At 38.8% G+C, this 27,477-nt stretch overlaps 2 protein-coding genes across 14 annotated transcripts in view; one reads left to right on the top strand and one right to left on the bottom strand.

Moving 5' to 3' along the window:
• Positions 1-8,608, top strand: part of ACOT12 (acyl-CoA thioesterase 12) — a 49,623-nt gene extending 41,015 nt beyond the window's left edge. Inside the window, exons 12-15 of the mRNA XM_029215856.1 lie at positions 2,581-2,714; positions 4,453-4,581; positions 5,949-6,075; positions 6,341-8,608. Of these exons, the coding sequence (XP_029071689.1) occupies positions 2,581-2,714; positions 4,453-4,581; positions 5,949-6,075; positions 6,341-6,490 (540 nt within the window). The 3' untranslated portion in view covers positions 6,491-8,608. The remainder of the gene's footprint in view (positions 1-2,580; positions 2,715-4,452; positions 4,582-5,948; positions 6,076-6,340) is intronic.
• The window catches only part of ZCCHC9 (zinc finger CCHC-type containing 9), a 54,535-nt gene extending 30,344 nt beyond the window's left edge, over positions 1-24,191 (bottom strand). For 5 of the 13 annotated variants that reach the window (XR_003792552.1, XR_003792550.1, XR_003792557.1 and 2 more), the window contains exons 1-10: positions 24,086-24,191; positions 22,540-22,978; positions 19,738-19,888; positions 19,344-19,436; positions 17,322-17,390; positions 15,868-16,043; positions 9,196-14,756; positions 7,298-7,443; positions 6,350-6,435; positions 1,591-1,804 (exon numbers count right to left, since the gene is read on the bottom strand). Coding sequence is in view for 2 of the 13 variants with exons in the window: in XM_029215855.1 (XP_029071688.1) it covers positions 15,925-16,043; positions 17,322-17,390; positions 19,344-19,436; positions 19,738-19,888; positions 22,540-22,923 (816 nt within the window). In the remaining 11 variants the exon portion in view is untranslated. Of the gene's footprint in view, positions 1-1,590; positions 1,805-5,958; positions 6,112-6,349; positions 6,436-7,297; positions 7,444-9,195; positions 14,757-15,415; positions 16,044-17,321; positions 17,391-19,343; positions 19,437-19,737; positions 19,889-22,539; positions 22,979-24,085 lie in introns of those variants that run through there. The other 8 variants (XR_003792556.1, XR_003792553.1, XR_003792555.1 and 5 more) reach the window with 8 other exon arrangements.
• Between the last annotated feature and the right edge of the window lie 3,286 nt (positions 24,192-27,477).

Genomic DNA, 27,477 nt, shown 5'->3' with positions numbered 1-27,477 from the left:
CCAGGGGGTAACCTACCTCCAAGGACTCTACCCCTGTCCCCATGACTCTGTAAAAACGAATTCTGTCCTCCTTTCCGCAATATAGTATCAATAACATATTTGTCAACAGATAGTATAAAATTCTAAAACTTTGAGTTATTTCCTCTTGTGCTATTTGTATAAGATCCAAACCCATTAAACAGAATCTTATTAGAATGAAAAAAATATATCATTAGTAAAATGTTAACAAGCTCCAGCAGATTTTGGGCCTACTATAAGCTTCATTTCATAGACTAAAATTCTCCAGGCACCAAATGATAAAACATTTGAGATGATAAATGGAATTTAACCTGTCTTCTTCCAAGCATGAAAGGGAACTCGTTTTCTTGGAGAGTTGGTCTTGGAGAATTTTTACACTAAGCCAAAGTTGGCTTTCCTAAAATAGTATGGTTTAAAGAGAACCAACAACAACCGCTGCCTTTCCTTGTCTGCTGTGTCTGCATCAATGTCATTAACTCTGATTGTCTGCTACTTTTAACTTTGCGGAAAGGATCAAAATATCATCCACTCATCCAATACTGCACTTGGCACTGGATAAGTCAAGTGAGTTTTATAAGGGCAGAATTTAATGACGGCTACTTAGCGTGAAGTTTGTTTTGGTTCCAGGATAGGAAGCAGCAGCATGTATCTGCAACCTGGGGAGCAGCTTCCTGGAAAAGTGCTGTGATAGTTTCCTAGGGCTGCCCTAAGAGTACCACAAACTGGGTGCCTTGCAATTTTGGAAGCTGGAAGTCTGAGATCAAGGTGTTGGCAGTGTTGGTTCCTTCTGAGGGAGTGAGTGAGAATCTATTCCAGGTCTTCCCCTAACTTCCGGTGCTTTACTGGCAATCTTTGGCATTCCTTGGATTGTAGATGCACCACCTGACCTCTGCCTTCACCTTCATATGGGATTCTCCCAGTGTGTGTGCGTGTGTGTATGTTTACGTGTCCACATTGCCATTTTTTATAAGGACACCAGTCATATTGGGTTAGGGGCCCATTCTACTGCAGTATAACCTCATCTTAACTTATTACACCTGCAATGACCCTATTTCCAAATAAGGTCACATTCTGAGCTACTGGGGGTTAGGACTTTAATATATGAATTGGGGGGCGGGGGACACACAATTCAACCCTTAAAAAATGCTCAGTCCAGTGTTACATCCTACTCCGCCCTGGTTCCACCAAGGTTAACCATGGTTGCCCCATGGCCAGAATCTGACTGAGGTGATGGGATTCACTCTGGCCCCCTGCCCTTGCCTCCTCTGAGACTGCAGAGCCCCAACAGGCTGGCTAAGAGCCACATGGACACCAGGCTTTGATACGGTGACTTCCCTCTGGATTTACACCAATGAACCTGCTTCGACTTCTGCTGTATGGGGGGCAAAGGTAGGCATGTCTATGCTGGGGTGAGTCTCAGCCACCAACTACAGCTGCATTCATGGTTTTCTTTCTCTTTAATAAGTGCCCACAGCCTACATCATGTCCTCCTTTGCAGGCTCAATTTAAAGACAGGCTTCGCACTGAGGTCAATTAGAGAGGTAAAAGCATAAGCAAATAGTCACTTCTTACCTTTCTAAGCTGCTTTTAGTCAGTTTCTCATTTCTTCATTCTCTTCCTAAAGATATTTATGTTTAAATAAAGGTTTTCTCCCTCACAGCCTGATTTTTCCATCTGCTTGATTCCTGCAGTGAAGTCTTAACCCTGTGTTTGTTTGTCTTCTCACAGCTTGTTGCCATGGGAATGATTATAAGATAGCAAATTTCAACACTGTCTTCAAAGCACCCTGAAAGAGATGGAGAAAATGGGCAGGATAGAAATATGCTCTTAGCTGAACATGTATCTCTGATTACTGGCCAAAGCAGAGTAGAAGGAAAGTTCAGAGTAACAAGGGATACATGAATGTTTAAGTATACATCAAATGGATCCCCACGACAAGCCTCCTCTTATCTAAGGAATAATAAGCACTAGAAACCCAGGAATTGGCCGCCTTGAAAGATGAGCTCTTGTGATTCACAAATGAAAGAATTCTTTGTGCTGAAGAAACGCTTCAGCAGCCCTGTTGAGAGGCTGAGTTGGCTCTAGAGGCGTTGACTTACTCCCTGGGCTCCCTCAGCCCACATGAAGGCATGCCTGACATCCTGAGAAAGTACGTTAGGCTGCAGCCTTGGCTCCAAGGTCTTAGGGGGACATGAAGCACTGACTTGCCCAGCAGTCTGGTTATAATTTCTGCTGTTCCTGGATAGAGGCAGGGAAATACCACAAAGGGATAAAGAAAGAAAGGCTTATGTTCTTAATTTTTCATGAGAAAAACTATTGCACAATAATAAACCACCCTCAAGTCACATATTATTTAGATGACACAGGGGCATAGCATCCTGGTCTGAGCTCTAGACATCCAAGTATTTAAAGTGAACTTGCCATCATTTGGCTTCATTATTACCCAGGTGCCAAGATGCCTTAGCTAGTGCAATCCGCCTATGACTACGTATATATGCTGTGGTTTTAATGTAAAAACACCTAATTTTCTTTTGTAATGTTTTTCTTGTTATTTTCTTTTAGATAAAAATATATACTCTGGAAGAGCACAATATTTTATCTGTTTGTGTTGAAAAGCATGTGGAAAGACCAGCACACTTGGCTTATCATCTCTTGTCTGACTTTACCAAGCGACCTTTGTGGGACCCCCATTACATGTAAGAATAAATTTTAAATATTTTCTTATTCAACCCTGACATCATGTAAAAGATGACCTCTACATTGCAGTGTATCTCCATTGCCCAATGTATGACCTATTGTTTTATTAAACAGTATTTGCTAAAGTTTGCTCTGCATGGAAAACTGCATCAGGTGCTACTGAGAGACACAAAAATTATTATAATCATCTATTTTTCATCTATATTGAGTTGACATGCTTTACCCACACCTATTGTACTCCTATCAATAACTCTTCAAAGTTGATATTATTCCTATTTAACAAGAGAGAGATCCCAAGACTTGCCAACATTACACAGGCAGTAAAAGCAATGGAACCTGAATTGGAACCCAGGTCTGTCAGGCTCTGAATTCCACACTCTTGTACTTTAATACACAGTCTCATTGCTCTTGAGGAAGTGATTATCAAATAGTCCCTCCAACTTCCCACTCTTGATCTTTATTTGGTAGTCCCCTCTTTTTCTGTGAAGCAGCACTCCCTGGTGAGAAGCTGGGAGAAGCAGCTCTATGAGTACATTCCTTCCTGCTCTCCATGTCTGATCAGGGCCCACTCCTGTCAGCCTGCATCTCTTCTGTTACTCATTGTCTCCCACATCCCTAATCCAATCTTCTCCACTCTCCCTCCTTTCCTGGAATGCAGAGCTGGGCATCTTGTCAACTGCACTGTCAGGGTAACACCCCCTTCTTCAAGGAGTCCAAGCTCCTGGGCTGCAGGGCTCAGGCCTCATGGACACCTTGCTTGAAGGAAAGGATTAGTAAGATTATACCTATTATATTCAGCATTACCATTTACTTCCTAATTTGGATGAAGTAGAGTTTCATCTTTTAAGTGTCCAAATCTCACTGTGATTAACAGCATGTAATAGACAATTTAACACCATTAAAGTGAAACATCTCTGGGCTCATGTGTTACATTTGCATAGATGCCAGAATGATACATCCTGGTTAATGTTACAATAATAAACATTCGGAGAGAAGAGGAAACGACGATTTTCTTGCGTAGATCTTTGTAGATAACTCTATAAGTACAAAGATTTTAGCAAGAATAATGCCTAAACTTGCTGCTTTTTTCAAATGTATCTCCCATTACTCTCTATATCACCTGACATTCTAGCCTAACTGAACTTGAATGAATGAATTCTAATTCCACTTACTATTTTGGTGCATCTATCATGATTCAGGTACTGTGCCAGGTGTTTTCACTTGATCCTCACAATAACCCCATAGGTACTATTATCTACCTTTTATAGATGAAAAAAAAGTGACTTGCCTAACATAACATAGCTACTAAGCAATCTGAGACTCAAAGGCAAGTTGCTTGATTCCAAGCTTAGCTCTTTTTCCCAATATACCATATTCCTTTACCTCAGAGTCGTTGGATTGTCTATATAATTCACTAGTCTTCAAAATATTATTACTTGATCCTAGAGAAAAATAATTTTGTGGAAAAAAGAAAAGTGCCTTTCTCTGCAGTGTTGAGGGCAGTGACCTTAGAGTCAGATGGCCAGCATTCTTTTCCTCACATGCAGAATTATTCCTTCTGGCCAAACAACTCTAAAAACAGACTTTAAGAAATGATGCTGGCTTTGGGGGGATGGTTATGTGAGCAGAAGGGTGAATATGGACACCAATAATGAAGTTACGCAAACAAAAGAAAGGAATGCCTTATTCTACCAGGTAGTAAAATGTAGACTTTCTGTCACTGTTCTATTTACATAGGTCCTGTGAAGTCATAGACTGGGTAAGTGAAGATGATCAGATATATTACATCACTTGTCCTGTGGTGAATGATGACAAACCCAAAGACTTGGTAGTACTTGTTTCACGAAGAAGGCCTCTCAAAGATGGGTGAGTATATGTAATTCAAGTGTTATAGCAATGTCTTATAATATAGAGTAGAAAGAAAAAGTTGACATGAAAACAAGAAGTCAATGGAATAAGCATTTCTGGTCTTGAATGATGTTCATGTGAATTTTTTCTAGATGAGCCTTTAGTTATCATTAAAAAACAAAGAACCAGAAAGAAACAATTATCTATTAAGTGCCAGCCATGTGCAAAGCATCTGTGAGACTCGTAAAGCAGTTCCCTTTCCTTTTGCTCTATGCAGATGTAAAACGGATATTTAGCAAACCTTCAAAATATTCCGTTATTGTAAAAATGCAGTGAAAGCCAAATAAAATACCAGGAGTTGGTTTTGGTTCAGAATTTACAAAGACTCAACTGTGCTAGACACCCAAAATGGCTGGCTGTCAATTAGAGTGTCTGTTCATGGCTTCTCCACAGGCATTGGGCTTCTCAGAGAATAGTGTCTAGGTTCTAAGGGGAAGGGTCCCAAGAGCAGGTGTTCAAAGGGACAAGAAGTGGAAGCTGCCAGGGCAGTTATGGTCTACCCCTGGAACTAGCCAGCATTATTTCTGATGTCAAAGCTGGCCTATAGAAATAATCCCTCCCGTGTGGGATTAATGCACATGGATGTTCAGTGTAGTATCATTTACTATGGCAAAAGATATTAGAAATAAACTGAAGCTCCATCTTATTAATTATGGTAGAACCATACTACAGAGCACTATACCAGCATTAAAAAGGATGAAGTAGTCACAGAGGCATTGATACAGAAACACCTCCAAAGTTTTACCATTAGGTGAAAAATCAAATTATAGACCAATATTTGTAAAATGATTATATTTATGTAAAAATCTACATATGTCCATTTGCTTACATAAATGTTATATATTTATAAAAAGATCTGGAGGATCACAATATAACGTGGTCATCTCTAGGATAAGTATGTATTGTGCTTATGGTGGACTGAAGGATGACTTCTATTTTCTAATGTATAGGGTTCTCTATTGTTTGAAGGTTCTTTAAAACAATGGTATTATTTTTCATTAAAAAAAGAAGAGACTGAAATTACAACCCATTAGGGCACCAAAAAAAAAAACAACCAGTTTGGAGGTTGACTGCAGCTTTGCAGAGTTATACAAAGTATATGTAATTCTTAGGCAGAAAACACCTATGGCCCTTATTATTATTTGCTATACTTGAATGTATCCAAAGAGAATGTTTTCCTATGTATACCACTCATCTAAAAGATCTGGGTGTCTATAGTTTTACTTCTACTATATAAACAAGCTGCATTAACTGTAGGAATTTATTTTCTAACAACTATTCTTTGTTTCTCTCAAGAACTTTGAAAATGTCCTGTTATCTTTCAGTCACACTTACACGGTGGCAGTGAGGTCAGTTATTCTGCCATCAGTCCCACCTTCTCCACAGTACAGCAGAAGTGAAATCATAAGTGCTGGATTTCTCATCCGTGCTATTGACAGCAGTTCATGTACCGTAAGTTTGATGAAACATCTGCAGATTAATTTGTTCCTACAGATACAGAGGAACCTTTTACCTGGATTTACTAATTAACTCTAATTCTGCAATGTGTCCACCCACACCCACCAGGGAATCCTAAGGTCATCCTTTCAGATCCATTCCCCAAAGATTAGGGTCATAGCCTCCCCTACACCAACAAGATTGAGATCCCTGCTTGAAAAAGCTCCAAGTCAGTAAGAAATTAAAATATTGTTTTGTTTTGCTTTGTTTTTTGAAACAGGTATCTTACTTTAACCAGATTTCTGCTAGCATCCTTCCTTACTTTGCTGGAAATCTTGGTGGCTGGTCAAAATCCATTGAAGAGACAGCAGCCTCCTGTATACAATTCATAGAGAACACTACTGATGATGGGTTGATAAGCATATTTTAAATGATAAACTTTAAATTATGTCATTTTATTTTCCACTTTCAATTTCAAGCACCCTTAGCTCTGACACTTGACAAGCTTCTGGGCCACAAATAATTTAATATCAGTCTAAGCAAAATGCAGTTATGAAGAGGTTAAAAAACAAAATGCATCCCAAGTCCAATACCAGTGATTTGGGTTAACATTAAAAGAGCTTTAAAACTCTGTTTTAGATCACCCGTGGCTTTGCTCCCTTCCAGGGGCACAGGCAATGGAAAATTCCCACATGCAATATTGTGTGTTCTGTAAAATGGTGGAAGTTAGGTTAAAATAATCTAAACATTTTTAGGCTACATGTTCTGTTTGAAAGTTTACAAAATTTTATAAAATCAGAAATGATAAGTTGGCTAGTTGATTAATAGTATGGGGTTGTTCGACGTACAGCAGGTATCTGTATGTCAAGAGCATCTGACAAGATGTATTATGTTTTAGAGCTTTAAATTAGGAAGACATTAAAACATAATGGAATTCAATCAATTTTAGTAATAGGAACTACTTTCCTAGTGTCATTTAACATATATCAAGTTAGCTGACCAATTTAGTATCTATTGCTCTATCTACACTCACAAAGTACCTGCAAAATGTGATATTGTAGAGGAAGCATTAACTGAGCTCTACTTTAATAATCATTACATTAGAACTTTATTCCCTAGACTTTTTTTAAAAATTTATTTTATTTTTGTCTGTGTTGGGTCTTTGTTGCTGCGCATGGGATTTCTCTAGTTGCGGCGAGTAGGCGCTACTCTTCATTGCGGTACACAGGTGTCTCACCGTGGTGGCTTCTCTTGTTGTGGAGCACGGGATCCACGGTGCGTGGGCTTCAGTAGTTGTACGTGGGCTCAGTAGTTGTGGTGCATGGGCTTAGTTGCTCCGCGGCACGTGGGATCTTCCCGGACCAGGGATCAAACCCGTGTCCCCTGCATTGGCAGACGGATTCTTAACCACGGCACCACCAAGGAAGTCCCCCTAGGCTTTAACATTTATTATTTTACTCTGTCTGTGATTTGTCTTAACTCATAAGACAAACCAGCATACGTCAAGTTAGCCTCCTCTACAGGACAACTTCTAAAAGTTAAAGGACTTCTCCGTTAAGAGTTTAAAGCACTTAAGAGATTAGTTACATCCTGCTTTAGTTTGTCAAATCTTTACTTCTGTCCAAATTTGGTTGTAATTATTTTTATTAATCTGTGCCAGCAGGTTATTTATATGAACTTCGGACTGTGTCCCAATTTTATGAATTAACATTTATATACAATAAGAAGAGTGGATATGTCGAGTAAAACATGCTTATACATTACATTCCAAAAGTAGAAAGATTTTTGAGAATATTTTTAGATTTTAAAAAGGTGAAAAAAAGGAGCAATAAAGAGGGTTACAGTACACTAGAGTTTTGTATGCTAAAATTTCAGCCCTCTCCTACAATTGAAACACTTCTAACTGCTGTCTCTCCTACACCTCTGAATTTATTTTTTTTGAATCTTTCTCCTGAACAGTAACAGAAACATTGTGAGGTTGAAGGAATAGAGTAACTTTGGCTGGATCACTTTTAGACATAAAGATGTTGCCCACTCTAACTTGTAACACAGGCATAGTCAAGCACTGTCCAATATGGTAGGCACTAGCCACATGTGACCATTTAAATTAATCAAACTTAAATAAAATTTAAACATCAGCCACACTAGCCCCACTTCAATATTATCAGTCACGTGGTCATCATGGCCTAATTTGAAGTGCTCACTTTCAGACTACTGGACTAAAGAGACTTTAAAAGGGCATGACACTGGAAAAGATAGCAATGCATTCAGGCTCTACATAGGGTACCTCAAAAAGTTTAAAATCTGTGCCTCAAACCATGACACAACTGACTAGGGCATTCCTATTGCAAAATTCAACAACAGCCCTTAGGTTTACATTCCCTTTTTTTTTTCTTTTTTTATAAATTTATTTATTTTATTTATTTATTTTTGGCTGTGCTGGGTCTTCGTTGCTGCATGCGGGCTTTTCTCTAGTTGCGGACAGCAGGGGCTACTCTTCGTTGTGGTGCTCAGGCTTCTCATCGCAGTGGCTTCTCTTGTTGTGGAGCACGGGCTCTAGGTGCAGGGGCTTCAGTGGTTGTGGCTTGTGGGCTCTAGAGCGCAGGCTCAGTAGTTGTGGTGCACGACTCTGTTGTTCCACAGCATGTGGCATCTTCCCGGACCAGGGATCGAACCCGTGTCCCCTGCATTGGCAGGCGGATTCTTAACCACTGCGCCACCAAGGAAGCCCTACATTTCCTTTTTTAATGGAAATGTATTTGATTGCTCTTTCACTCATTCAATAAATATTTATTAAGAACCTACTTTGTGTTAGACACTTTTAGGCACTGTGGGTTCAGCAAGGAACAGAAGCATACTGATAACATCATAATAAAATATTAATAAATATTTAGGAGATAAGTGTTAAATGGAAAAATAAAGCAGGGTAAAGGATGTGAGTGCTGGGGAGGTGTTGGAGGTAGTTGTTCATATTTTAAATAGGGTGGCCACTTGCCAGAAGCAGCAGGAAAATGCTTCTGCTGCTTCTGGGCCCCCCTCCCCAGGGCTGGGAGGCCAGTGCTATGGCTCAGTGCAGAGACCGGGGTCCCTCAGCCCCGCTGACTTTGCAGGACGCCCCACCCCCCCACTCCTTACCTCGGCCGCCCACACTCCAGCTGGGCCAGGGCTGGAGGGGCCTTGTGAGGAGTTCCAGGAGTTGCCCTCATGCCTGGGAATTGCAGGCATGTGGACCAGGGGTCAGAAGTGTGAAGCTTCACATCTACTCCTTAAGGGAACTGCAAGTTAAAGACATAAAATTTAATAACATTTTTCTGGCCATGAAACATGACTTTCGTCAAACAACAAGAAGGTGTTGGGGGGAGTTCACACTGAAAGATAGTAAATATTCTATATAACGAATGTAGCAATATATACATCCAGGATTCGGGCTTTTGGTTATTGATGGCCTGGTGGATAGGGTGGTCAGAGTAGGCCCCATTGAGGGATATTTCAGTGAAAACCTGAAGGCAGAGAGGGACTGAACCATGAGGATCTCTGGAGATAGCATGTTTCCTGCAGAAGAACTAGCCCAGGCACAGCCTTTGAGATGGGAATGTGTTTCTGGCACATTCCAGGAAAAGCAGACGCTGGAGAGGCTGGAATAGAGAGGTAATTAAAGACAGATGAATTAACGACAGCCTTTTCTGGATTTCTTTGGTGCCCTGACTTTAAGCAAACATGCCTGAACCAAGGATAAGCAGCAAAGCTCGTTCATCAGCACTCACCCTCAAGCCGCTGGAGACTAAGGACAGAGGGAACATAAAAATGTAGTCATGCTTATTTTCTCCTTTGGAGTGTCAAAATATCCTCCAGGAACACTAAAGATTTCATACCTTTCTTGATAGTAAGGGTTTTCAAGTGCGTCTAACAGGACTGAAAGCTTTTTGATTAAGAAAGGAAGTTCTTCCCTATTAATTCTTCCTGGTTTTAATGCAACTGAGTTCCTGATTTATATTCAGTTTTTCTATCATATTTTTAAAGAATTCTAGAGGAAAAAAATGTAAAAATTGATCTATACAGTTTAGAATATAGTTTACCGTTATGGTCTAACACCTCTAGGAAATAATGAACAATTTTAATTAAACCTAGAGAAATCCAGAGTATTTTTATATATACCATCACATGGTTTTGTTCATATTTCTTATTGCACATTTCAGAGACAACCTTGGAAATTTTTATTGGTATATAGGAGTAGTTTTGAAAATATATGTTGAAAATGTGTATGTTAAGGAATATTTTATGTTTAGAATAAATTATTGAAATGTAAACTATGAACCTTGTTCATGACTCATTTTACCCATTTGAAGGTAGTGTAACTACTGGGACAGACAGTTCACCATGGGCCCAGAGGGGTCCTGCATATTATTGCTGAGTGTGCCAAACTGCAAGACTTATTTATCCACAGGCAAATGCTAGTCCCATAGGCAATTAAGTAGGTCAAGGTGACCACAGCTTGACTTCAGTGTAATGGCTCACTCTCTGGGCGTAGGAAGGCTGGCTTGTTTGCTCTGTGCTACAGCGTTTGCAACTTGTTCCTCAGCTGTGACACAAACCGGCTATGTCTATAGCATCCATCTGGGCCCATCATGTCACCCTGTGGGGACTAAGGGAAAAAGGGAAGCAACAGAAATAAGTTGATACTCACGATACTCACGGTGTTTGCTGTGCCATGAATACTATCTTTTGTCTCTGAACCAGGATTCTCATGCCTTGTTGACGTCCATGAAACAGTAACAGACTAGTGTATTAAGAACCTCAGACCCTTCACAGTTCTTGACAGTAACCCACCTCCAGATTCAAGTCAAAGAAATATTATAAAATGTCTTTCTCAGTGTACTTGAAGGTATAAAGTACCATATAAAAATTACACATCTGATGCCATCTTTCCCTTCCTCATTTTGTGACATTTTTAGGGACATTTGAAAATAGATTCGAAATTAATATTTCGATCATTTCCATAGCTCATTATCCCTCTCCATGTCCTCCCTTCTTTCTTCATCTGGCTTAGATTCCATGGTCTATCATTAATATCACACCCTGGAAAACACCTGTACCTTGTCCTTTCATTCGACTTGTCTGGCAAACTCAAAACTGTGGTTAAAGTATTTGTAATACCTCACCCCTGCACTAAGCATCTGAAAATTGTGGATGGGTCTCACCTGAAATTTATGACCACAGATTTCAAAAGGGCTCTGATAATACTACTACATTTCCTATATGTTTGCTATTTCACACTGCCTTCTCTTCCTTCAAGTTTCTCATGTCGCTTACCCTTTCTCAGTTAATGAAATTTAGAAAATACTTCGAGGAAAATATAAACCATTAGGCAGAAGTTGTCTCATCTCCCCATCTATGTACATTCCACATCTTTGCCATCCCTCCTAACACAATGAATTAAACATCTCTACCCTAGCAAAGAACCATTTCTCTAACCTTCTCCAAGGCTTCCCTCCTCCAATTCTCTTTTTTTCTCTATTTCAGGAGTCTTTCCTGGATTATTTTCATAGCCACTATTATCTCTTATCTTAAAATAAATCAAAACAAAGCAAAACAACACTTCACCTGATCCAGTTTCCTAAAGGCCACCATCTCTACTCCAATTATCTATAAATGTGGTCTTCATATCCTTATTTCATTTACCGAACTGTACTTCTCCCTCTGTTACTCCACAAAGACCTCTCATTGCCACACTAATGAACCTGTTCTTAGCTTATTTAGCCTCTGAGCAGCATTAACAAAGTTGACTAGTTCCTTCTTTTTGCAGCATTGTCTCCGCTTGGCTTCCATGATGTCACACTCTTGGATTTCCTCCTGTGTGACCAGTCACACTTTTAAATCCTCTTGAAGTTCTTCCTCCTCCACCAGATCTCTAAATATTAGACTACCCAGGGCTCTGTTCTTGGCCTCTTCTCCTCTATCTCCATTCCTCAGTGAGTCCACCCAGCCTCTGGGTTTTAAAAGACATCTACTTGCCAATAACTCCCAAATCTGTGTCTCAAGCCCTAAACTCTCCTGAACTCCACACTTGTATATCTAACTACTTATCTGACATTTCCACTAAGATAATCGTCATCTCAAAGTCCACATTTCCAAAACAGATCTCTTAATTCTGCCACCTTTCCCTCCATAAATTCTCCTTCCTTCAGGAAATCTTATTAGCTCTATGTTAAAAATATCAACATAATCAGAACCTGACCCCTTCTAACAACTCCACCACAACAACCCTCATTCACACCATCTTCTCTCACCTGAATTATAACCTGTTTTTATCCTTACTCCTCCCTTCACTCTGCTCTCAACTCGGCAATCAGATCATGTCACATTTCTCCCCAAACGTGTGAAAAATTTTGCGTATCACAGAGTGAAAGCCAAAGCTTTATAATGGTCTGGGGTATGTTGTGGTATGTTGGATTATTTTTCAGAAGTATTCACTCCCTCACCACCATCCCCACCTCCACGAATGGAGCGCGCTATTCTACCTCTTATCTCTGAGCTCGATTGTGTGACTCATCAACAGACATGATGCAAACAAAGGCTTGAAAATGGTTTTGCAAGTGGACCTGCCCTCTTACATCTCTGCCATTGTCCTGAGAAAAACATGTCAGGGCTAGCCTGCTGGTCCCAGGAAAAGGAAGAGAGACACATGCAATAGAGCTTCTTCATCTGAGTCTAGCTTAGATCAGCTGACCCCAAACCAAACTTCTTATGGATGTTTGGGCATCTCAAGCCCAAATGAGATGAGCAGAGCTGTCCAGATAAGCCCAGTCTAGATCTGACTCATAGGCATGAGCTAAATAACCGCGTATTCACGTATGCTTCTGAGAGTTTGTGGTTTTTATGTGGCAGAAACTGGTAGAGGCTGTAAGATAGGACCCCTGTTAACTCTCTGATCTTCTACTAGTTTATCCCTCTCTTTTCCAACCATATTCGCCTCTTTGCTGTTTTCCAACTATACCAGGCAGGCTCCTTCCTCAGTATCATTGCATTTACTTATTACCTCACATCAAGATATCCAAGGCTTTCTCCCTAATACCTCCCTGTGTACTATACAATGTAACATTACAAATGAACCTTGAAAACATTATGCTAAGTGAAGGAAGCCAGCCAAAAAGATCACATCTTTCTGCCCCTCAAATATGGCAAGCTCATGGCTTTGACTATTTTCTCTCCCTAAACGCTCTTCCTCATTATCTTCACAACAGATTTCTTCTTGTCATCCAGATTTCAGCTTAAAAGTCCTCCTCTCAGAGGGCTTCCCCTGATTATCCAATCTGAAGTAGATACCCAGCCTCTTGTATCATCTGTGTGTTAATTCTATCACATATCCATTTAATTCACTCATTCATTCAACAGTGTGAATGCTCTGTATGCACCAAGCACTTCTGAGGATAATGAGTAACACAAAATTCCTGCCCTCATGTAACCTATAATCCGGTGGAGAGGGGACAAATAGTGTTATGTAAGGACATAAATTATGGAGAAAATTTAGACAGCAAGAGAATGAAAAGTTATTGGGATGAGGAAAAAGCTATTTCCTATAAGGCTGGTCATAAAAGACTCTCTATTAGGCAGATTATAAGCAGACGCCTGAACAAAGTAAGAGAGGGTTGATTCTGGAGTGTGGTGGGGAGAATGTCAAGAAAAGCGTAACTTGAGATACGAGCCTACAGGCTTGGAATAAATTGTACTGAATAAAATGGAGACAAAGGGAAGTAGCCCATTTTTTCCCTCAGGGGAAGTGATGAGATTTAAAGCTATTATGAATTTGAGGTGTTAGTGCAACATCCAAGTAAGAATGTCCAGCAGGCAGGTGAGAAGACAGAACCGAAACCAGGGATTTTAGGGCAAGATGGAGATTTAGGAGTCAGCCACGGAAAAGTGAAAGTTAAGCTTGTAAAGAGAGATGACATTTCCAAAGGACTAAAGGAAGAAAAGAGTGCTAACCACTAAGTCTTAGGGGATTCAACAAAATATTTATAAAATGTATAAAATATCCCTCTCTGATATTATTTTTACTGATATTTCTGATATGTATTTTTTGTTCCTAAGTCTCCCCTCCATTCTTCAGCCCCAGCAGAATGCATGTGGCCTTGTTTGTCTTATTCACTGCCACAATCTCAAGTGCCTGAAAGAGTACCAGGAACATAGTAGGTCCTTGGAAAATATATAATGAATAAAGTAAATGTGTGCCTTCTTCTTTTGGCATTCTTAGTTAAGAAAATAACCAACATCAAGCAATACACAATCTCAGGATGTCAGAATTTCTGTCTCTGGTGAGTTTCTTTAACAAAGTGTCCACATAGTTTTCCAATGTTACATTCAGCACCTGCAATTTATTTCCAATGATTTCACTGTCTACTTTATAGACCATTAAAATGTAAACAAAGTAACCCCAAAGAAGACAAAATGGACATCCCTGCATTGAAGACTACATAAAAAACAGTAGACTTAACTTGCAGCTGACAGGTTTTTGACTTTCCAGAGCCTTTTGCTCCTGATAGGACAGGTGAAATAAATCTGGGTGTGTTCAGACTAAATGACCAGGGCAGCACTGCTGTCCTTTTCCAGCTGCATGACTTGTACCATTCCTTTTAAATGGCACTCATCTCCTTAAGTTCTGGGATGCTGAGCCATATTCTGTTCATGTTTTCCTGTCACTGAAAAAAAAAAAAGAACAGCTCCTATTAAGATTAGAAATGTTCAGAGGTACAGACATTAAAACAGAAAAGTGTTCCTTTTCTTATTTGGTAAATATTTTGCTTTTGAAACATCAGTAACTAATCACAGCTGTTTCCTTTCATTACAAATGTATCCAATCAGGTAAAATTCCAAATGAAACACACAATCCAACAGTCATTCCATTATACAGTACAATGGGAGGCTTAAGCCTTGTGAAATATATGTATTAAGTATGCATGTATTCATCAAATCAAACAAAGAAGTTAATGGGTCTCTGATTAGTGTTCTAACTCTGTTTTGATGATGATGATGCTTGCATCTCATCCTGACTCATCTAAAACATGTGAACAAAATGCTATTAAGTTTGACAGACAATCTGTTATGTGCCATCATCATTCTGGTTAAATAGCACAAACTGAATTTTGGCTAGAATTTCTCTCTTGAAAATCAGGGGCAAAGAAAGAGCTGCTGTTAAGTTGAGATACTCTTCTATTTTAACCTCAATAATTTGTTCTTTATGTCAAAACTAAAACAAAAATTAATAAAAATTAAGCTCATCTAGGATTCATAAAGACTGTGTTTCCCAAGGGATTGTTACATGGACATTAATGGACAATGGCTCATTCAATCCAAAATCAGGTATTCAGAAAAATAAGTAAATAGCAAGTGAGTTTTTATTAAATATTTTTAAAATACAGATTTTGTGGCAATTATAAATTAATTTCTAATATAACAATAAATTGATGCTTTGAGCCAAGAAAACAATATAACAAAATTTCATTTCCAAATGCAAAGCAGGTACCCCATGTTTAGGGATAGTTCATATTAATGCATAATTTTGTTTTTAGAAAAAGATGATTGTTACAATCAGGTATATAACCACTTAGTTACACCTAAGTTCTGTTGGTTAAAAATATGTTCTTTTAGAAAATCCATTTTGAACGTATTATACTTTTTTTCAGTGATTTTCTCCAAACAACTGTAGTAGTGCTCCCTGATGGACAGAACTCAGGAACTGGTTTGACCACACCTAGATTATACTGATATCTACAATACAGGACTCCAAGGGAGAGTCCAGCTCCAACTTACGAAGTAGGCCCAGTTCAGAATGTTTAACAATGAGGTGCTAACAAACGATAGCACTAATCAAAAATTAACAACTTTAGGTATCTTTGTTTTGGGTTTCTGTGGTTTAGGCACATCCAAAATGTCTTCATAGTCCGCACTCATTCCCTTTGCCCAGCGACCAACCGTGACCATTCGATCTGTAAAGACACAGAAAAGTCAGAATGTAAGAGAAACAGTCATCAAATACATCACCTAGACTGGTATTGGTTTAGCAAAGGAACTAGTTTTGACATGAATAATCACAAAGAGAGAAGACTCCATCACTAAAGGAAAGTGAGCAATTCTGTAATTGATTATAACCCTTGATTTCAGAGTACCACAGGCAATTTCTCATCCCAATTAGGGAAATGCAGCAACTGCTTTGCAATGCACAAATTGATGAGAAAGCTCTTTCATTCTTTCCCAGAGTTCATCATTATAGAGTCAGTGAATTCCAAGAGTCTGTAAACAGCAAGACTTATGAAGCATCAGCTTCAAATGAACAAGATTCCACCTGTGAAATTATACAACATCTGCTTGTCAGTCTTGTCATTTGGGAAGAGGCAATCCTCCCAGGAGGGAGAATTCAAATTCCACTTCATCATTTCAATCTCACTGCCTACAGTGTAGTAAAGACTATCTTCTTCTAGACAAGATTGTAAACAAGAACTCTTGGTTTTCAGATTCAAATGCTAGGGGTAGGAAGTAAGAATGGGCAGACTTATTTGTGTGGTACTATGACTATATGATATAAAAAGAAATGTGCTTTTTCCCCAAGAAGCAGTAGTGGGCTATCCTACTGTCTTGCTTTCTTTCACTCAGGATTATCATCATTTTAAGCTAGGTAAACTAATGTCATAATGGTCTCCACATCCCAAAAAAATCTGCCTTAGGTTTGGTGAACATTTATGAAGTTTTCGATGACCGAGGGTAGTATTTCACTGGGAAGAAAATAAAACTGGCCAGATGCTGTGTAGATAACACAATTTTAATATTTTCGGCAGTTTTTGCAACTAACTGAATCCTTTTGGTTTCACAGCATACATGAGGATACTCAATCATAAGAATACTGTAAGTTATTCTCAAATTTCTTATTTTCTCTTGGTGAGAAATACTTTTCTCATACTTTTCTTCAAGTGACAGAATTGGCTCTATTATTAAATACATGGGTTAGCAAATAAAAATATTTATGAATAAGATGCTTTATAAAATCAGGGTCCTCTGGGGCTTACTGGTCATTTTTTTTCCCACCTGAGAACAGCAGCTGATGCTCAGTTAGTACTGCCGATAAAGAAATGATGAAGTCATTACTGCAGCAGGAAACCAGGCAGCCTTAAAATCAGTTGTACATCAACAAGTTATTAATAACAAAATCCAGCAAAAACACAGAGGAATGCTAATCTCACCCCTTCTAAATGGAGGCCCAGAGATCTCACCTGAATTCTGACTTTTGGGGCAATCTTTCTTAAGATGTTCCACAGAGCCACAAAGTCTGCAGCAACCACCTATAAAAAGAACAGAGTAATTGAAAACCTCTAATACTTACATAGGGCTTTTAAGGTCTCAAAGCACTTTCATATCTTATTTGGTCCTCACAACCTTGTTAGTTGCAAAGGTAGCTGGAGCCAGGAACTTACTCCTATTAAGTCCATTCTCCATTGCTCTTGACTTCAAAGAGCACTAAACTGTACCTACCCACCATTTCTTGCCCCTGGCCTTCAGGGCATATGTGGGAAAAAGAAGTGAGATATGACGGAAGGTACGTGTCCTCTGGAGTGTCCAAGAGCCACTGCACAGAAGCCTGGATCTTAACCACGGTTAGAAAGGGAAGGGTTTGTGAACTCTGAAAAATCTGTGGGCAGATGCATTTTTTGAGGAGAATGCCCACAGTTTTTAATCAGATTCTTTAATGATCAGAATGTTTAACCATGAGGTGCTATGAGGTCCCCAAAGGGTTAGGAACCACTGCTCTGCTGTACAGGTCAGATGGGGGTGAGCAATTACAAAAGGAATGAAATTAACTTTTGTTTCAGTACCTTTTATCTGCCAGGCATCCTAACTCGAGTAAAAATGCCTATTGCCCTTCTTTACGCAACATTCCAGGACAGTGAATTACAACACATTTGGTTTCTAAAATGAGTCTTCACTGAATGGTCGAACACTATTGCTTAACGGTCAAGCATTATCACGACCATGCTCATAATGTTAAGTGACTCACTCAGAAAAATGATCCTAATAGGATGAATTCTCACTTCTATGTGACCTACTCCCCTTGCTGCACTTTTTTATATCTAGTCATTTTGGTTGACCATACAAAGGCATCTTTGCTCACTAGTCATATTATATGACCTGTTTCTTAAGTTCAAAACTGAAAGGCACTTTTGAGCATCTTCCAGGTCCAGGACTCTTTACTATTGTAGATGCCATAGTGAAAGAGAAGAGGCACTTGAATAATATATTTTAATCCTCATAACTCTTCAAGGTAAAATACCATAATTCATCAAATCTAAGATACCACTGATTATAAGATGTATCATTATTTTACATTGCTCTCTGGAAAAAAAAACTTCCAATTATGTGACATGCCCCAATAGTAAGATACAATGAGTTCAGAGATACTAAAATGTGAAAAAAATGTGCGTTTTAGAATAAATGAAATACAATTTTCTCATCTCCATTTTACAGGTAAGGAGACTGAGAAGAGAGAAGTTAACTTGGCCAAAGTCCCACAGTTAGTGAGTGGTAGTGCTGAGGCTATAACTGGTCTAACTCCAAAGCTATGCTTTTTCACTGGACTTCTGCAAGGGGACCCAGTCACAACACAAGGCTTCTAGAACCTGATGGTACCAGCATCATATTAACAAATGACTCACATTAACAGATGACAACCTCCTCCTTAAAGCTTTAAACATCACAGACTTTACTGTGGGCACCTTAAGCCATTAGTTGAGCTAAAGGTAAGAAAGTTACTTGATTCCCATGCCAGACAACTAACTAAGGAAAACATTCAGAAACGAAAGTTACTACAAATATGAATAGTGTGTACCAACCCTTCTACCCAAAATGGTATGCTAGACTGAGATTAAATTCACAACACTATTTTTTAAATCTTCTCCTAGTTTGAGAAATTATCCCTTTGCTTCTGTTATGTTTAAAAGTAGATACTTATACTCTCACAAATGATGCTGAAGCAAGCACAGATATTCTGAAATATACATGTCACTTTTTTCTGATTTGATGTATTAAAAATACCAAGTTACATTACACAAAAAGTCTAGTACATAGAATAGTGCTTGATAAAGATAATGAAATTCTCAAGATTTTGCTACTTACTCAAGAATTTATTTAAAAACTAAATAAATTTAGTTTTTAAATAATTCTTGAGTAAGTTTAAGTATAAACTAAATCACAACTGCATGATGACTCACCATTTTCGACATAAGAGTAAAAGTACTCACCATCAGCATAGAGTCCTTTGGGATTATCAGGACAAGATCTGGACAGATGTCCCATTTCCCCACAAACAAAACATTTTGCAAAAGGAAATTCACCTGTAACAATCAACAGTTCCTGTTAAGTTAGTTTTATATATATATATATATATATATATATATACACACACACACACACATCATGTAATTCATATTATTTTAAAACACTGTATTCTCAGAGTGTTTAGAAAACATATTTGTTTTTACATGATTTAAAGTTTAATCTCATTTGATTTCAAAATATTAAGTGACACACTCACAACAAACCCTGTCAACAACGAAAAAAACAAGTTGACTACTTACTGGCCACTTTCCCCATTAACCAAATAAAAAATTGATAGAAAAAAAGATACATTAATACCAAAAGCTGGGTCTACTTTAGCCTTGCACTTGGTTATTTCATGCTCTGTGGATCCACACCGGTAACATATTCCAGTGCCCATTTCTTGATTCTCAAGGGCAGCTGGGCAATCTGCAATCCCATGGCCAGGTTTTCTACAATGGAAACATACCTAGGAAAACAAAAATGTGAGTTTCCACACTGCAACACTACACTGGCTTTATTAATTCTAGTCATCAAAAATGTCTTTAAAACATTCCTCATTTTAAAGCTATCTAGTTCTTTTTTTGAAATCTCAGTATTTTATCTGTAGAAAAAAGTGTTTCACATATTCCTAAACCATAAGAAATGTCATTTCCATCAGAGAGTTTCAGTGCTTTTGAAAACCCTCAATCCATCAATCTCTCAGTCTCAGACACAAGTTATAAATGTCTTTGTAGGAGGTAATTGCTTAAATGAATTAAGCAAATATGGACTATTCATTTCATTAATGGGGATGTCTGTACCTAGAAACACCGAGTTTTCTGGAGGAGATGGACAATGACCATAAAAATTATCACTCAGAATTAATACTTTCACTTTTAAAGTTCACATAATTGAATGAATTTGGGTCAAGTGATTCCATTGAAATTATGATTCGAATCATAAGATGTATTTCATACCAAAATGTATACTTAAATTTTTATATCTTTCATACATATTCCTTAGTATTCATAAATAGATAGATGTTTCATTTTAGAATATATGCACATTTTCAAGGTATAATTCTAAGATGAATTATTTGGCTCCAGCCTAACATTGAACAATGGTTTGGTTTCTTTACACACTACCTAGCAATTTGCAGGATATTTTTCGCTGCAATGAATGAGAATATCAGTCATAATCAAAGATGGTAGAGAGCTAAAGTATTTTATTTAAACTGGAAAAAGGTACATTTTTTGGATAACAAATATTTCATCATTTAATTTTTTTTCGAAATAAGCACAAGGTTTTTAAAAAGCAAATTCAGTAGGCAAAATAATATTTTGCAACTATGTCCTCACTTTCTGGAGGACTTACTGGAAAAGAATGAGTCCCTTTAGTCTTTATTAACTTTTACATTTAAAATGAGCTAGTGCAAACAAAGAGAATTCATTTATTCTACAACTGCAGGAAAAGTTACTACCCAAAACTGGATCATCAACATAAGAAGTCTTGTATTCTTGGTGAAGTCAAAGTTGTCTCTAGTGACCTGGCAGCTTACTGACTGGGGTTTTATCTGTAAAAACCTAATCTTCACCAAATACAAACTTTTTGAATGATCCTTAAAGTTAATGTAGATGGGATTGTGGAGAGTGGACTGGTAAATTTCTAGATGTCAACTTATTAACCATAGAACTGATGCTTAGTCTGCTTAGTCTGAGGTATTAAAAAGAAAAACAAGAAAATTAGTTGAAGGGTCTCAACAAGCCATATACTATTTAAAGCACATGCTTTAATATAAAGAATTCCTTTTTTTTTTTTTTTGGAAAAACAATGTCCTTCCCCTTAATTAAAAACATAAAACTTCTCTTAAAAGGTCACAATACTAAACTTTTTCAAAAAGTATGCAATTCACCACACCGCCTATGTCAATGAAATTATCTTTACATTATCCTTACATTAACTTGACTTTAAAATATTTAAAAATTGTATAATTTAAACAAAACTATCTTGTCCAAATAGAAATGATTATCTTTTCTATCCCAATTTATCCATAAGGAACATTTTATCAGTATTATCTCCACAAAAGAATCTTTAAATATGACACTGCATAAAACTAATCCTGCAAATAGTCAGAAGCCACATTTATGGAGGCTGTAACATTTCAAATCTACACTGGTGCAAACAGTGCTCTACATGTAGTAATTCTGATAAAAAAGAAAACTTTAAAATAGCAACAAATCCTGATTCTTATGTAGTATCTTGCTAGAAGATCCCTTGCTAGAGAAGGGAAAGAATTATACCAAGTATTTCATTTCCTGTGTCTGACAGTTTAAAATCTAGGTCTTGGCACCACGGAAATAAACCTGTAGCCCCCAGCACTCCTCTCAGTGTAACATGGGGAAGGAGGGAGCAATGACTAGGGAGAGTCTCAAGGAGTTTTAACTCTGCTATTACTCTGCTCTGTTACCAACCAGTATGATTCTTATTAGATCTCCTTCCTGTGCAATCAGTTTTTCATGGATAAAGATAAAAGGAGACATCCTTTCCAACTAATGGGAACCACACATATCTAACCTGTTGTACTTAACCTTCCCCCTTATTTTGATCTTTTTTAAAAATGGCTGTTTGAAAAAGGGCTACTGGAAGGGGTGAGAACATAGGTCTTAAAGTCAGACTCTGGGTTTAAATATCTTCTTTTTTTCTTTTGGCTGAACTACATAGAGTTAGCAGCTCATTTAGGTTCACATTTATTTAATAACGCATATACTTATAAAGTGCCAACTATGATTCTAAGTAATCAAATATTAACACCTTTTCCTGGGTTTGAATTTCTCCTCTGCTACTTGCTAAGTGGCTTTCAGCAAGATACTTAACCTAGCTGCACACCAGTGTTTTCTACCCAAAACATGGAAATAATGCTACCATTTTTGTATGTTGTGATAATTAATCAGTACATCAAGTGTCTAGCATAGAGAAGGTGTTCAAAAAAAGTCCTAGTGTCATTACTAGCCCTCAAAAAGATGCCGTATAAGTCTAGTACATAACCACAATCAGACTCTGCTAAAATACATATCTGAGTGTACGAATAATAGTTTCTAGCCATACAAAGTAACATTTTAGTAGAAGTGATAATCTTACCATTGCATTTTTCTTTGCTGCTTGTCTTTTTAATCGTCTTCCTTCCCGGCGACTATCTTTCTTTAAAGCAACTGCAATTTCTTCCCTGACTTCCTGACTGTTTGCTGCTATCATCTCCCCATTGTGAACCATCTGTGAGTTTTGCCTTAGATATTCCATGAATCCATTCACATCTTCATTTAAATACTCCTTTTTCTTTTTATTCTTTTTGTGTTTTGCTTGGGGTGCATGATTTTTAAGGGACAGACTATCGGCTTCAAGTTGTTTACTCTTTGGTAGGTTTTGGCTTTTTCCCTCAAAGGACCCCTTCTTCATGTCCTCCCATGATGTTGCAGGGAAGGGTCTTTTGTTCTGTGTGGTAGTAACTCGTGCCCACCTGGTCATGGCTTCATCAGATGTTTATCCGTCTTTAAGACAAGCATGGCCAGTTAGTCACCATCTCAAATAAAAAAATGAAAAAAAAAGATACATGCTATATCACTATATAACCTATACCCATATGTTACAGTTTTAATTATTAAAACACTTTTTAACTTAATTTATATATCTGTATATATTTAATTCTATAACATGCTGCAGAGATATGCCTGTAATGTAAATCTAGCCCTTGCTACCACACCAGTAAGAAAACAAACAGCAACAACAAAAAACACAAGGATATAAATACTTGCTTCAAACTGGAAAACAATTCATTAAGAAACCAAATTATTTCCAAAATTAAATCACATAGTAATAGTAAATGAAGTTACTTTTCCCAAATTCTGCAGTTTTCTTAGCGGTTTATTTTCCTATCTCTAAGTCCCAGGTCTACTTTCTTCCAATCTTCTTGCTTAGTCTGCCATTTCATCGCAAATAATTTGCACAGCAAATTAGTAAGTATACACAACTCCTGTCCTTTGACCTGAAGTCTGTCATGACAACTCTTTCCGGCAGATTGATAAGCAAAATATGTGTTTGCAGTCACGTGATAATACCGAGTCTTCCTTTTATTAATCAGAGCGTAAGCTACTTCCAGCCCAGCTGTTTCAAATAATTTTCAGTTATTAAGACGCCCCTCTTTTAGGGCAGCATCCCGTGCGGGAAAACCTCAGTTCCTGCCACTACATCCCTTCAGCACAAGCTGCGGGGCGGAGCCAATAAACAGGTGTGGTGCTGTGCACGCCACTTTACACCACGCGCGCGCACTCGTCGCTGCAGATCCTGTGACTGTCACAGTGGGAACTGGAGCTGTTCAAAAGGAGAAAGGTTATCCTTCCCCTGAGTACATGGAACAGGGGAAGCTCTGAGTACCCGGTCGGCCGGATCCATTCGACCCGACGGGTGCCAGTGGGGCTGGCCCGCGCCGGCCCAAGCGGCCAGCCTCCTACAGCTGAGGCGGATCCCGTCACCGGAGGCCTGGTCCCGCCGCGGAGCCCGGTGCTCCAGCCCCACCTGGCGCTGGGGGCCCTCGGAGACCTAGCTGCCACTCCCTCCGCCCTCCCGCCGCGTCCCAGGGAACGAAAGAGGGGGGTCCCACGACCTTACTCCCCCACGCGCAGCTTCTTACCACGCACGAATCCTCCAGGGCAGCAGAGTTGGCAGGCCAGAGAAACCCGTCCCGCTGCGGCGGCGCGACAGTCGGGAGCGGAAGCACGTCATCCCTGACAGCGCGTCACTTCCGGGGGGCAACTGGTTCACACGTAGAGGTGCGGCTGTCAGGCGCCGTGGTGTATCTCAGCGCCAGTAAATGTGGCTAATTAGAAAATGTGAAGCTCGCAGTGTTTGAAGGGCCCCGCTCTGGACTCCGGAGACGCAAAGTTGAGAGTGCGCAATCTGTGCTGTATGGAACGCACAGCATAGTGGGCGAGATGGATGGAAGGATCCGTGGGGTGGGAAAGGCCCGAAAGACTTCCCTGAGAAATGATCTTTGTACTGGACTTCGAAAGATAAAGCAAATATTTCTTGGGATTGGCGGCGGGAGGGAGTTACGTTTTTCTATCCGAAGTAAAGGAAAACTATTAGAGCAGTGGGAATGGATCACTGTGATAGAAGTGTAAAAAAGGACATTTGGGGCCCTACTAGGTGAAGGGCGGTGCCCCATAGTCCTGCCCAATGCTAGTTCAGCGTTCAATTGAAATACCACCCTGTGGAGCCAAAGACGTTCTCCTTTAAGAGAGAAATTGTAGTCTCCTGAGCAACTCTTTATCTCAACTAGCCACCCCTCCCCCCGCGCCCCCCAACAAAAAAAACCCGGCTACCACCAGCATTTGTGCTTGGTGGAAAAATTGGCAATCCACTCAGTTCACCAGGACAACTGCTCCCATCCCCATCATCATGCTCGATCCCTTTTACCTCTTAAATATCTGTCCACTTTATCGCTACTGCTACCTTCCTTGTTCCAGCTTTCATCATGTCTCGCCTGGATTACTGGCAGCTGATCTGGGCATCCGTTCTTGTTGCACTCTCTCAAATCCATTTTCCGTGCCTTAGCGAAGCAAACTTTTGAAATGTAAATCAGATTGTTGCTCCCTGCTTTAAACCCTTCCATAGTTTCCCATTGTTCTTAGGATGAAGTTCAAACTCATTAACAAGATAAATCCCTGCCTATTTCTCTAGCCTCACGCTGCACAAGTTCCGCTTCTTCTTTGAGCTCCATGCACAGGAGTCTCCTCAGTTTGTCAAATGCCACATGCATCTTGCTATCTCCAAGCCCTTCTCCATGCTCTTCTCTTTGTATGGTACTCCTCCTTCTCTTCTTCCAATTAATTTCTACTCACCCTTCAAGGTTTTTAACGTTTTATCCTCAAGCAAGCCTTCCAAAGCCCCCTCCCCAAACTAGATCAATCCCTAGTATACAGTCATGGCACTCTATACTTCTTTATGGCGCTTTTCAAATTCATAATTGCATAATGAATTGTGTAATAAGTTGTTTGTTGTATCCCCATTGCCTGGTACATAGTTGATGCTCAGTATGGTTTGTTAGCCAAATGAAGAATAAGTATTTTGCAATGCTTGTTAAAGTAAGCTAGAAAATGACTGTATTTTAAGAGGAAAGATTAAAGTCAATGCTATAGGAATATTGGAATTTGGTATGGTAAATATCACAAATATCCTAGGTCTTATGGTGAGGAAAGTTTTAAAAGATTTTTTTTTAAAAATCCTCCAGCTCTGGAAGAGAGGGAGCTTCCTAAAAGATGTGAGAGTGCCACTCATACCATCATGTTCTTAACCAGCTGGCTTCAGGCTCTAAGTGCCGACCTAAAACCTGACATTTCATAAAGAGGTTTTCTTTGGTAGATGCCAGGTTCTTGCACATAATGTATGCCACTAGAGGGTGCATTCAACTAAAACTCGTCTTTAGTATTGTGCTGAATTTTAATCTGTAGAAGGTTGTATATTCCTGGAAGTGAAGGAACATGATCTCAATTTGCTTTTGTGGAAATGCATCAAATAAAAATTAGAAATTGAGCAAATCAGCCATAGACATCCTTTGGGATTCAGAAGAAAGGATTAGTACTAATTATAGCTAACTTCCACTGAACGTTTTATAGGTACCTAGCACTCTGTGCTTAATGCTTTCCATTCATTAACTCATTAATCCACCCAGTATCCTGAGAGGTAGAAACTATTATTTTCTCCACTTTACAATGAAGAAACAAGCTCAGAGAGCTAAAGTAACTTATCCAAGGTCACACATTTAGTAAGAGGCAGAGTCAGGATTTGAACCATAAGCTCAGTCCAAAGGTGTGAGCTCCACTGTGTTGAAATACTATAGGGGATTGTTTGCCAGCTTGAACCCACTTTAAAATAGACTTACTCAGTTAGCCTTGCCCATATGAGACTTTATTTATTTATTTTTAGAATGTATTCACTTTTACAATTCAATGGACTATCTTTTTATTAAATTTTTTCATTCAGATATCATTAAAATACTGTAAATGTGTTATTTTCAAAACAATATGATCCAGAGGATAAATGTTAAGTGAGGAACTGAAGTTCTGGTTATGAAGGGCTGAAGTACCTCATTTTTAGAAAATTGTGAAGTGTATGATGCATACAGAAAAGTATATGACATATGAAGTAATCATAAAGCACATGTTCATGTAAACACTGCCCAGTTTAAGAAGCTGACAATTGCCAGATATTGTTTCAAATCATATTAATTTTTTTTGCAGAGGTAGTACATTTTAATGTTTCAAACAAAAGTAGTTTGTTATAATGATATAAGCTTTCTACAAACCATCTCTTATCCTGATGACTATATATTCTGGATAAAATATAAAAAACAATTACCTGAGGATTCTGAAGAGTAAGTAAAAGCAGACATTTGTGGAGGGGAGTCAAAATATGAAGAAGCAATTGGCACATGATTGTGTGTCCCTTTGTGTGTTTGTGTCTTTGCCATGAGAGTGGGCCACAGTCACAAAGTACATGAACAGCTAAAACTGCAATGGAAACCCCACCATCAACTTTCTGGTTGGAGGAACAAGGGGAAGAATCATGCAACAGCCATCCCTGGAGAGTGAGGGGAGAAGATCCTGGAAGGAAGAGTGCCACACGAAGCTCTCTTTGTATTCGTATGTATATGTATATGAAGATGTAGATGTAGATGTAGATGTATGTATATGTATCCCTCACAAATCTCAAGGTGGTCCCTGAACCCACATGCACAAGACAAACTTGGAGGCTAAAAGAATAAACTGAGATTTGAATTTCCACTGACAAAAAGTGAGGCAAACCTGTAGCCCAAGTCTACACAAGTTAATTGCCTGCTTAAAAATTTTTTCCCTAAGAATAAAACAGAACTCAGAGTATATATAAAATAACATCCATAATGTCCAGGATAAAATCCAGAATGTAAATTTAGCACTGATTCAGTGGTACTTTGAATTCTGATCTTCCCTAATTTACCTGCTAGTAGATTTCAGAGTGCTCAAATAGCTGATGTATGCATTATCT

The sequence above is a fragment of the Monodon monoceros genome, unplaced genomic scaffold (assembly GCF_005190385.1).
Source record: "Monodon monoceros isolate NGI ecotype Baffin Bay Population unplaced genomic scaffold, NGI_Narwhal_1 Super_Scaffold_12, whole genome shotgun sequence".
In the NCBI taxonomy this organism is placed as follows: domain Eukaryota; kingdom Metazoa; phylum Chordata; class Mammalia; order Artiodactyla; family Monodontidae; genus Monodon; species Monodon monoceros.
Note: the sequence above shows the minus strand (reverse complement) of the source record. Positions and strands in the feature narration are given on the sequence as shown.